The sequence below is a fragment of the Salmo trutta genome, unplaced genomic scaffold, assembly GCF_901001165.1.
Source record: "Salmo trutta unplaced genomic scaffold, fSalTru1.1, whole genome shotgun sequence".
NCBI lineage: Eukaryota > Metazoa > Chordata > Actinopteri > Salmoniformes > Salmonidae > Salmo > Salmo trutta.
The window spans coordinates 8,688,992-8,702,044 of NW_021822911.1; the positions used below are offsets into that span (position 1 = coordinate 8,688,992).

Consider the following 13,053-nt stretch of genomic DNA (forward strand, 5'->3'; position numbering starts at 1 on the left):
TGTGACGTATAATCTAGTGGACGAGACGCTTCTTCAACATCAACAGCAAGTCAGCCACCTTGGTTCACTCTAACTTTATGGAAAAAGGTTTATTTAATAAATCTAGCAACTCCTCTCATACTGGGAAGAACCCCCCACAGGCCTTAAGGGCAGTTTTTATTTCAAATGTAGTAGCCGGATGGAGAAAATCCAATAAGCGTTTTATAGTTACATCGTTAGGGTAACTTAACCTAAAGTGGACACACTCCCATCAGTTTCTGAGACAACTGCCCAGACTTTGTAGACTGTTTAATAACGCTTAAACCTCATCTTTATCAAATGATCCATTAAAGATACCAACTCAAAACCTACGTTCGTCTACATATGGGTTGTTTAAATTGTATCTAATTATATTCCCAGTATTACTTTATCAAATCTCTAGTAATCGATTATACACACATACAATTCATCATATTTTCATATATTCACAGAATCCATATAAAACGTAAGAAATTCTCAGGTAGTCACGACAACCATTCCATTTGCTTTTTCAAGGACTCTCCACAGCTACGAAGCAGCGCTCCAAACATACTCCCAGCAGAACAAAAAATAAACTTTTGTTTCCCGGACAATGACCATGGGATCCTCAACGGCTCTCTAACCTCCCAGACACCACGGCAAAATCAAGCCTCCCAGGAACTATAGACCTTCTGCTGCTTTCTAAAATATCATCCCGCTTATTATCCAAATTTCAATCATCCGATTCAGCATATTTCTATATGTTACTATCCAGACGACAGATTAAGAATCATATCACAGTCACACAACTCTCATATCAGTCACACAACTCTCATACCACTTTCACACAACTCTCATATCACAGTCACAACTCTCATATCACAGTCACACAACTCTCATATCACAGTCACACAACTCTCATATCACAGTCACACAACTCTCATACCACAGTCACACAATGCTATTCTCAAAAAAACCTAATCAATTAGTTGTTTTTCAACAATATTTTAACCTGCAGGAATATTTTCACATTTCTATCTAATGGTTAGTTCCTAGGATAATGTAACTCATACATTTACATCTTTCCATACTTCTAAAATGGGGTACAGGTTTAAAACAATTACAGGTTTAAAATAATTACATGTTTAAAACAATTACAGGGGCACCTTACTATCTTATACTATATCATAAATGGTCTTAACTAGTAAACACATATTCTAGATTTCATACAGCTCACACAGATAGCTGGCTCGCCCCTCTTTACACCTCCAAGGTGCCCCCCTCACTCAGGAATACACACTCTGAGCCTACGAAGCTTTTCTAAAAACTCCACTTGTTTCGCTCACCTCATTCTTTATTTTTAAACTACGTTCAAGATGTGGTATCCACTCGGCTCGCTGCCTCTCAGATCAAATGTGGGTCCATCTGCTCCGTTACCGAAGTGTGGTCTCACTGAGATCCCAATGTTAGAGGGATCCCTGGTGCACCATTTACCCAGGTCACCAGGAGCGGTCACCAAGTCAAGATTCACATCCCCAATGCCAAATGTGGTTGTTAATTTCTTTAATATCAAATGAGACAAACTTATCACAAGTCAGAGTTATTCTTAAACTAAATCTTTATTCACTTAATAATTAGGGAGCAGGTCAATACAACACACATATAAAGTCAATCAATTGGGTGCCCTACGATAATGATGGCTGGTCGAACAATCACCCCGAGATGATTCGTTGAGAGATGAATCACCCCCAGATGATTCGTTAAGAGATGAATCACCCCCAGATGATTCGTTGAGAGCCCTGAGACAAAAGTACAAAGGTATTTTACAGTCAAGATACACCCCTATCAATCTACATGACCAACAACAGATGTATAGAACGGGTCACAAGGTTAAGATTTGTATGAAAGATACTTATAATTCTCAGCAGACCGTATCTGCTGTAAAAACAGTACTCTTTGTGTAGAGACCAGGGTCTGGCCCTGGGGTCATCTCTCTCTGGTACCATATAGAACAGAAACATTAACTCATGTTCTGGAATGGGGTCTCTTTAGGTTTTATCACCCAAAAGTCATTGTAAATCTCCTGTCAGTGTTTTCTCCCAGAGGCCCATCCTCAGTAGAACACAGACACAATAGTTCCAAGAACCCTATATTCTGTTGCATAAAACAACCATTTGATGCAATAAAAGTATTATAACATAATCTTGCAGTTTTGCTCTCAGTGTCCACTGAAAGTTGACTAGTAATAACAACTGGGACCTAAAAGACACCCACCATGAGACCCACTAAATCTGCCCAAGAAGAGACAAACAAAAGAAAAACCCACACCAAACTTAAAGACAGGAAGCAAACCAAAAAGGTGGAGCAACTAAAGGTGTTGACTCTCCACATCTATCAAGACAACTGGAGCACTGGGCCAGACACTCTTAAATAGAACCTGGACCAGCTCAGGTGAAACACCTTCCCACTAACGAGATGGACAAGCCAGCACAGGTGTAACACATACTGACTAACGAGGTGACACCAATCAGTGCGTCCTACGTGCTAACGAGCTAGACGGGCTAAAGTCCAACCTCAAAACATAAATGGAAAAACCAAAGCCTGTAACACCTTCCCCCTTAAAACAACAAATATATTCTACATTTCTTTAGGACAAGTTTCCTTACCAACAACAGAAAACAACTTCCATTTCACATTATAATCAACTACAATGCCTCACCTTCACCAATATAAACATGGTGTCTACTGGATGTCAACAATTAAAAACAAGAAAAAAACACGTATTTCTAAATAATAATATACAATAGTATCTTTTGTCCTTTTTCTTTCCATAGAATCCTTCCTAAAACTCACTAGCTTCTAGAACACTCGTCTTCCTAAAACTCACTAGCTTCTAGAACTCTCGTCCCCTAAAACTCACTAGCTTCTAGAACTCTCATCCCCTTGGAACGAGTCCAAACAAAACTCATCTCCAATACGGAAAAACGTGCCATCAAAATAAATAAAGATCCATTGCAACGCACTAGCTCATCGCAAAACACAAATCTTATATCCATTTGGGGGAAAATCAGGTTGAACCTGCTCTTGAAACTAACTCAACAAAACAAAAAACACATGGAAATGGAGATATCTTTTACCTCACTGGTTAGAGGACAACCTGCAGAAGACAGTCAGCTACATTTTGGAGTGATGCATTTAAATTTAGGGGTCCCTAAACAAAGGAACACAACACTTATTTGTCATAACTCATCGATATCATATTGAAATCAATTGTGCCGAGAGGAGGGAGATGAGGTTGCACGTCCTGTTGAAACCAAAAGCTCAAAAACCACACGGAATCTGGGAATAATGTGTACATCCCTGGTTAGAGGACAACTTGTAGAAAACAGCTAGATACATTTTGAAGTGTTGCATTTTGATTCCAGTGCGCCACCAACGTGGTAAGTGTAACACAGCTCTTTTTTTGTTAGTCACTTTTTGTTAAATCACATAAATAGTACTCTTCCATTTCAGAGCCTGGATTTCCCCCCTGAGGCTAATATCCATATCATGTTGAAATCAATAGAACAGGGGACAAACGTTTAGGGTTCTACATTGTGACATCATTAAAATACTCCTTCTACAATGTTAAAACATTCTACATTGTGACATTAATTCATTGATATCATGAAACAACTCCTTCATGTATTTTCTGATGTTTGATCAGATGTCTTTTATCGGTGAATCTCTTGTCACACTGATCACAGCTACAAGGTTTCTCTCCTGTGTGTATTCTCTGGTGTATAGTCAGATGGCTAGATGTAGTAAAACTCTTCCCACATTGATCACAGTTATAAGGTTTCTCTCCTGTGTGTATTCTATGGTGTAGAGTCAGCTGGCCAGATGTAGTAAAACTCTTCCCACATTGATCACAGCTATAAGGTTTCTCTCCTGTGTGTCTTCTCTGGTGTAAAGTCAGCTGGCCAGATGTAGTAAAACTCTTCCCACATTGATCACAGCTATAAGGTTTCTCTCCTGTGTGTGTTCTCTGGTGTGATACCAGATGGCTAGACATACCAAAACTCTTCCCACATTGATCACAGCTATAAGGTTTCTCTCCTGAGTGTATTCTCTGGTGCACTGTCAGCACTCCAGATTGACCAAAACTCTTCCCACATTGATCACAGCTATAAGGTTTCTCTCCTGTGTGTATTCTCTGGTGTGATACCAGATGGCCAGAACGACCAAAACTCTTCCCACATTGATCACAGCTATAAGATTTCTCTCCTGTGTGTATTCTCTGGTGTGATACCAGATGGCCAGATTGACCAAAACTCTTCCCACATTGACCACAGCTATAAGGTTTCTCTCCTGTGTGTATTCTTTGGTGTAGAGTCAGATGGCCAGATGTAGTAAAACTCTTCCCACATTGACCACAGCTATAAGGTTTCTCTCCTGTGTGGATTCTCTGATGAATTGTAATGCCTGATGAGGAGGTGAATCTCTTCCCACAGTCAGAGCAGCAGTGAGTTCTCTTCCCTGTGGGTCTCTGCAGGTGTTTATTGAGGTGTTCTGATCTGGAGAGACTCTTCTCTGCCTCGTCAGCATCATGAGGTTGTTGAGGCTCCCCAGAGGATCTACGATAGTCAAGTCTCTCTCCTGTGTGAACAACAAAGTCAGACAGATGGTTAAAGGCCCACAACAGCAGAAATCCACTGTAAAAGGTGATGCCAACAGCGTAGCCATAATGTTGTACAACAATTGACGTCTGTAATGAATGTTAAGATTATTTGACATTTGCCTTAAAATGAGCAAGAATAGTCTTATTTAGTCTTGTTTTCACATTAGTAGTAACATCGATGAATGTAGGCTAGAAATTAAGTTATTCATGTTGTTGAAACTCTAAGCACTGTGCCAGACGACTTTTGGTCTCCAATATAGGCCCCTTTCTGTATTTGCTAAAATTGCAGCACGAGGGCAATGCACATGCAATTTGATTGCAGAAACTCCTCCCTGCTAATGAGGAAACCACTAGTTATGGATGTAGTATATCTGGTAATGAGGAAACCACTAGTTGTGGATGTAGTATATCTGGTAATGAGGAAACCACTAGTTATGGATGTAGTATATCTGGTAATGAGGGAACCACTAGTTATGGATGTAGTATATCTGGTAATGAGGAAACCACTAGTTATGGATGTAGTATATCTGCCTGGAGCAAAAATGGTGAGCACAGATTTTAGATTTTCACAATGTATTCTGAATATCACAGCACAAGATCAGGAGTGCTACTCAAGGAAAATCACATAAAGCTCTGTGTCTATTCACTAATTCACCACCGTGGGGGAAAACTCAGGGGAGTTCTCATAGGCTGACAGCAAAAATAGCCTCCATTTCCAGGTTGCCTATGAGAGCATTTCACATTACTTTGGATTATAATTGTAAGGCTAGCTTGAATCACCTGCTTAATATGTTTGTGTTATTGTCGCAAATCAACTGCTTTATACTTAAAAAACACTTCAACCAATAAAATGCTCTTTGGCAACTTTTTCCATCAGCCTGACAATGAGGGTTTGTACATCAAGTGTATGCCAAATTGGCCCATAACTTCACCTAACAATAACATAGACCTACTGTAGGACCCATAACTTCACCTAACAATAACATAGACCTACTGTAGGACCCATAACTTCACCTAACAACAACACAGACCTACTGTAGGACCCATAACTTCACCTAACAACAACACAGACCTACTGTAGGACCCATAACTTCACCTAACAACAACATAGACCTACTGTAGGATGCATAACTTCACCTAACAACAACATAGACCTACTGTAGGACCCATAACTTCACCTAACAACAACATAGACCTACTGTAGGACCCATAACTTCCCCTAACAATAACATAGACCTAGGACTATAAATCATTTAATATTTCAGGTGAAACTAGGAAATTAAAATGTCTGTCGTGACATTTCATAACCTGATCACCTGATAATTTTATGAATAATCCCACTAGGCTACTCTGTGATGTGTTGTCATTCTAAATGTCCTGAATAAAGGAAAATAGCTCTGTGTGTTGTACAATAGCCTATCCATCAAGGAACAGATCTCTACACATTATGAGATAAGTCTCTCTGTTTCCAAACAGACTAACGAGACACTACTGTAAATCAACCAGACAATAACGCATTATAAACATCAATTTGTTAGGGATGTTGGATCCAACGTGGAGAACGGCATAACTGTCTTTACCAGAGTAATGAATGAAGAAGCACTTTGGTTGTTGTTGCATGTCATGATGTTTGTCATTCAGAAAATGATTTCCTGGATCAGCTGATGATAGTTGAACACTAACTAAACAGCTACAGTATTAAGTATTATGTGTAATTATTGAAGAACCGCATTAATGACCATTTGGGTGACTCTTGGTTAGAACCACTGGATTTAGCAAACTGAAATGATTTAGGATTTATTTATTTTCCTTCAGGGAACAGTAATTAAAGTCATAAAGTTACACTCCCTTTCAGTATGTCAACTTCGGTACAACATACTATGGGGAAATACAATCATTCCCCAACTGACCCAAACGGATACTAAATGAAACGGCCCCTGGCAGACCACCCAGACCTGACCCCGCAAGATTGTTGTCAATTTATTAATTGTCTTTTGTTTGAAACACTCCTGTCAATGTTGAGTAAAGACACACACCTAATTAAGTATATAGAAGTAGGACTAGTCTACCTGGTTACACATATAGAAGTAGGACTAGTCTACCTGGCCTGTGTGCAAATGTAGGCCTATAAATGTGCCCATTTGGGGATGTCTGATAGTATTTCTGATTGTCTTAACGCACCACCACTAATGAGTTGGAGCTTCTCAAAGTAATTTTGTCTTCATTTTCAAACAACACGTAAACAAAGTCTAATCAAAATCATTTGCCGATGACAATAGTTCCTCAAAGTATTTTAGTAAAATATTTCCAGCTCTCGTCCTTTCGATAACCACTCAGCATAAAAAGGGAAACATGTAATTCTCTGATCCTGTGGAAATGTCATAAAATACCTGATTACTTCTTATCCTTTGCACAAATAGCCTACAGCTGTGTCTGTCCAGAACTCACTGGAGCAGGAAACTGAGGGTGTAGAATATTTTATACAATGTTGCAAGCTTGCTATCCGAGTTTCACTGACCCAGTTGATAGTTGATATAATGTTTCAGGTTTGTTGTAGACAGGCCATGTGCAGCCAAAGTGATTTCTAGGATATTTATTTTTATCACAATATTTTCTGCCTGCAGAATGCAGGTCAGGTCATGTTGACGACTGACGACTGGCTCCCTCTAGGTCAGGTCATGTTGACGACTGGCTCCCTCTAGGTCAGGTCATGTTGACGACTGGCTCCCTCTAGGTCAGGTGATGTTGACGACTGGCTCCCTCTAGGTCAGGTCATGTTGACGACTGGCTCCCTCTAGGTCAGGTCATGTTGACGACTGGCTCCCTCTGGGTCAGGTCATGTTGACGACTGGCTCCCTCTAGGTCAGGTCATGTTGACGACTGGCTCCCTCTAGGTCAGGTCATGTTGACGACTGGCTCCCTCTAGGTCAGGTCATGTTGACGACTGGCTCCCTCTGGTCAGGTCATGTTGACGACTGGCTCCCTCTGGTCAGGTCATGTTGACGACTGGCTCCCTCTAGGTCAGGTCATGTTGACGACTGGCTCCCTCTAGGTCAGGTTACGTTGACGACTGGCTCCCTCCCTCTGGTCAGGTTATAGTGACGACTGGCTCCCTCGTCATTTGTGTGTCTTATTTATTTAATCAAACAGCGTGCTTAAAGCATCAGACAAGTTCAGTACATATAGTTGATTTTATAGAAACACATGGGGCGAATGGTAGAAAGAACAGATGACTCTTGGTTGACCAAGATGTATTTTAGTTGGGGACAGCACTAGAACATGATTTTGGGGCTCCAGAGTGGCACAGCGGTCTGCATCTCAGTGCTTGAGGCGTCACTACAGACACCCTGGTTCAAATTCAGGCTGTATCAAAACCGGCCGTGATTGAGAGTCCCACAGGGCGGCGCACAACTGGCCCAGCGTCGTCAGTCATTGTAAATAAGAATTTGTTCTTAACTGACTTGCCTAGTTCAATAAAGGTTACGTTTAAATAAATAAATAAAATAGTGTTTCATGACAAACCATTTTTTACAAATCCGTCAAGGCACCAACTTTGAGAAGGGTTTAAAACAAAGGTTTCAAACCAATTCATGAATGTAATTAAATCTAGGTATGTCTTGCCTTTAATGTAATGGCATGAAAAAAAATTGGCTGAATATTATACAATGACTTATCAACAGCTGTAACAATTTGCCTCCACAGGAAATCTACACTGGCAGTTATAGAATATACTATATAGCCTAGAAACCTGGTTAAACTATCATTATGACATCATGGATGAATTCTAGAATATACTATATAGCCTAGAAACCTGGTTAAACTATCATTATGACATCATGGATGAATTCTAGAATATACTATATAGCCTAGAAACCTGGTTAAACTATCATTATGACATCATGGATGAATTCTAGAATATACTATATAGCCTAGAAACCTGGTTAAACTATCATTATGACCTCATGGATGAATTCTAGAATATACTATATAGCCTAGAAACCTGGTTAAACTATCATTATGACCTCATGGATGAATTCTAGAATATACTATATATCCTAGAAACCTGGTTAAACTATCATTATGACATCATGGATGGCCAGTCCTTGTATTCATAGTGTAGTGAATTCATGGGGTAGCCCTGAGCTGAACTCAAACCTGGGTCCAGCGACTGTCAAGTCAACACCTTATAACTGTTACGCCAAGATGTCTGAACTTCTTGAAGAGGTCGGTAGGTGTTGGGTTACGGTTGCTACAATAGCTTTCTCTATGAATTTGAGAGTGGTTACACTTCTCCTTCCCCCATCCCTCAGCTGTTTACCAAACCAAGCCTCTGGGCAGCCATTTTGTTGCTGTTTAAAAAACCCACACAACAAACCAATCTGCAGTTCATACAATAACAAAGCAGTCATTCCACCACTGTTTTGGTTATAAGATGATTATGGGGCTGGAGAAATGTAACTACTTTCAAAATTCATAGACAGACCTATGGATGCAAGGACTGACCATCCATGATATCAACATTATAGTTTTAACCATGTTGAGGCTATACAGTGTTGGTTTACATTTCTAAACATTGGAGTAAAAAAAGCTTATTTGGGGTTCTGATGGGGTAAACAGTTGAACTAAGCTCATGAGACATGTGTTATATTCTTCAAGAATCAATGGTTATAAATTATTAATTTAAAAGTCACAATATGGATGTAGCAATTTCAGATTTCCGATTTAACACCAAACATCAGTTCAACAACTGCAGAGTTTGTGCCTCTGTATTTAAGACAGTACTTACTAGTGTTAATCTGGGAACAGGTCTTATGTCTAAGTTCACCGTTAGAACCATTGGATGCCTTAAGATGTGTTTGGGAAATCGGGCCCAGATATCCAGTTTCCTCCTCCTCCTCCTTTCTCGATGTAACAGTCATCTCCCTCTCCTCCCTTTTCACTCCAAAAACTGCATCCTCCTCCTCTTTCACTCTGAACGCGTCTTCCTCTTCTTTCACAGTAACGGCCTCACCCTCTACTTCTTGTTTTACTGTGATATCCTCATTTTCTTTAGCAGGAGAGTAGCTTAGTGAACTCATGGTCAGGGATGTTAGCTATGCTAATGCTAGCTGACTAGTAACAACAACACCGTAAATATGAAATTAAATCTGATAACTAACTGGACGACAGAAGTGGTTTTAAAACACAGTTGCTAATATACTCGAAAACGTCTAAAGAGCTTTATTGTTTCGGCTATTTTGTCTTGCAAGCTTCCGTGTTGTCTGACTAACTGTTGCTGCTGTTGAAAGAAGCGTTCCGTCCACTAGATTATACGTCACACCAACAGCATTACCTTAAATTCCCACACCACCATCTGCTGACTGGAGTGGGTAACGTAGTTGAGTAAAATGTTTATTTTGTCAGACAAAAAGTTAAAGGGTAGGAATAAGGGACATCGCTGGTACTAAAATATTCATTAGCCCCCCCCCCCTAAATAAATCAATATCAGTCAATATATATTTTCTGTGATTTATTTTTTTCATCAACCGTTCCATCGCATCTTAAACTTCTTACGGGCGGCACTAGGACCGGGGGAGGCTGCTGCTGCACTAGTGACTGTTAGACTTTCTTCAGCAAAGATGGCGGACAGAAATACTAGGAGAGAGGGGTACCCCTACACAGAACTGAACTGGATCAAAGATGGCGGACAGAAATACTAGGAGAGAGGGGTACCCCTACACAGAACTGATCTGGATCAAAGATGGCGGACAGAAATACTAGGAGAGAGGGGTACCCCTACACAGAACTGAACTGGATCAAAGATGGCGGACAGAAATACTAGGAGAGAGGGGTACCCCTACACAGAACTGAACTGGATCAAAGATGGCGGACAGAAATACTAGGAGAGAGGGGTACCCCTACACAGAACTGATCTGGATCAAAGATGGCAGACAGAAATACTAGGAGAGAGGGGTATCCCTACACAGAACTGATCTGGATCAAAGATGGCGGACAGAAATACAGAAATACTAGGAGAGAGGGGTACCCCTACACAGAACTGATCTGGAACAAAGATGGCGGACAGAAATACTAGGAGAGAGGGGTACCCCTACACAGAACTGAAATGGATCAAAGATGGCGAACAGAAATACTAGGAGAGAGGGGTACCCCTACACAGAACTGAACTGGATCAAAGATGGCGGACAGAAATACTAGGAGAGAGGGGTACCCCTACACAGAACTGATCTGGATTAAAGATGGCGGACAGAAATACTAGGAGAGAGGGGTACCCCTACACAGAACTGAACTGGAACAAAGATGGCGGACAGAAATACTAGGAGAGAGGGGTACCCCTACACAGAACTGAACTGGATCAAAGATGGCGGACAGAAATACTAGGAGAGAGGGGTACCCCTACACAGAACTGAACTGGATCAAAGATGGAGGACAGAAATACTAGGAGAGAGGGGTACCCCTACACAGAACTGAACTGGATCAAAGATGGCGGACAGAAATACTAGGAGAGGGGTACCCCTACACAGAACTGAACTGGATCAAAGATGGAGGACAGAAATACTAGGAGAGAGGGGTACCCCTACACAGAACTGATCTGGATCAAAGATGGTGGACAGAAATACTAGGAGAGAGGGGTACCCCTACACAGAACTGAACTGGATCAAAGATGGCGGACAGAAATACTAGGAGAGAGGGGTACCCCTACACAGAACTGAACTGGATCAAAGATGGAGGACAGAAATACTAGGAGAGAGGAGTACCCCTACACAGAACTGAACTGGATCAAAGATGGCCGACAGAAATACTAGGAGAGAGGGGTACCCCTACACAGAACTGAACTGGATCAAAGATGGCCGACAGAAATACTAGGATGGAAGCAAATGTAAGGGATTGTAGCGTCATAACGAATCATGCAGAAACATGTACAGTTGACAGGAATGTTAGTTAATGTAGAGACAAACGATTATGCATTTTTTATCGTAAAGTTCATTTAGGAAAATCGCGATTTAGCAAGCTAGCTTACTAGCTAACATTAGCCAACTAGCTGACTAGCTAACATTAGCCAGCTAGCTGACTAGCTAACATTAACCAACTAGCTGACTAGCTAACTTTAACCAACTAGCTGACTAGCTAACATTAGCCAGCTAACTGACTTACTAACATTATCCAGCTAGCTGACTAGCTAACATTAACCAACTAGCTGACTAGCTAACTTTAACCAGCTAGCCGACTAGCTAACATTAGCCAGCTAGCTGACTAGCTAACATTAGCCAGCTAGCCGACTAGCTAACATTAGCCAGCTAGCTGACTAGCTAACTTTAGCCAGCTAGCCGACTAGCTAACATTAGCCAGCTAGCCGACTAGCTAACATTAGCCAGCTAGCCGACTAGCTAACTTTAGCCAGCTAGCCGACTAGCTAACATTAGCCAGCTAGCCGACTAGCTAACATTAACCAACTAGCTGACTAGCTAACTTTAGCCAGCTAGCTGACTAGCTAACATTAGCCAGCTAGCTGACTAGCTTTATGGGTGTTGTGACATGAGTATGAAATTGTCATTCTGGTTGTTTTAGGGACTCCTGAAAGAACCAGCAAACCAGGCTGTCGTTTTGTGAAACAGTGGATGTATAGAATCTAGCTAGCTGAAGAATTCACTGCAAATTGAATGTACAATTGTGTAAGCTTGCCTTGCTGATATTTGCCATGCAGATAGATGAAATAACGTAGCTAGCTATGTTCTTGCATATTGTGCAGTGGATGATTCAAATACCTGTATGCCTATGGATGTGTAGCTAGCTATCTAGCCGATCTGTGTATGGACCAAACGTTTGGTATACATATTAGTTCAGAACCTATGAACCTCAGCTATCATAGCCAGTTGTATCAACTTCAAAACAGCCTGAATGACATTAATGAAGCCCATGGACTGAGTAGAATATAATATCATGTTGTGCCAAGGATGCAAGTCGTATATACATGTAGTTATTACCATGCATGAGATCCCCACATTGTAGCCTGTACATTTAATATATTCACTGATCATGTACTCTACCTTGGCAAATAAAGGTGCAGTTTAGGTATGAATGTCTTTGAGATTATTTTTCAGTCATATCCAATACCAGGAGTATCAAATTCCAGTCTTTGAATGACGCTGTGTCTGCATGTATGTATTACAATTATACACTTCAACAGTGTTTACCAATCTTGGTCCTGGGACATCAATGGTTACACATTGTAACTAATAGACTAGAAACAGGATTTAACTAGTTAATTCATATATACAGAAATATAATGTTAAAAAACAGAACACTACACTTTCTATGCATCATGTAAATACTCTAACACTGGTTCATCTCAACATCTAATGTCCTTCATCTGCATTGATCTGATAAACACAGGATAG

The 13,053-nt window shown here is 40.7% G+C and overlaps 1 protein-coding gene across 1 annotated transcript; it reads right to left on the reverse strand.

Annotated features, from left to right (window-relative positions):
* Positions 1–3,706: 3,706 nt before the first annotated feature.
* Positions 3,707–4,513, reverse strand: LOC115186364 (zinc finger protein 180-like; the record flags this gene model as incomplete). The annotated part of the gene is made up of 1 exon (XM_029746029.1): positions 3,707–4,513. A coding segment is annotated over one exon (807 nt), but the record flags the coding sequence as incomplete, so codon positions are not given.
* Positions 4,514–13,053: the final 8,540 nt, after the last annotated feature.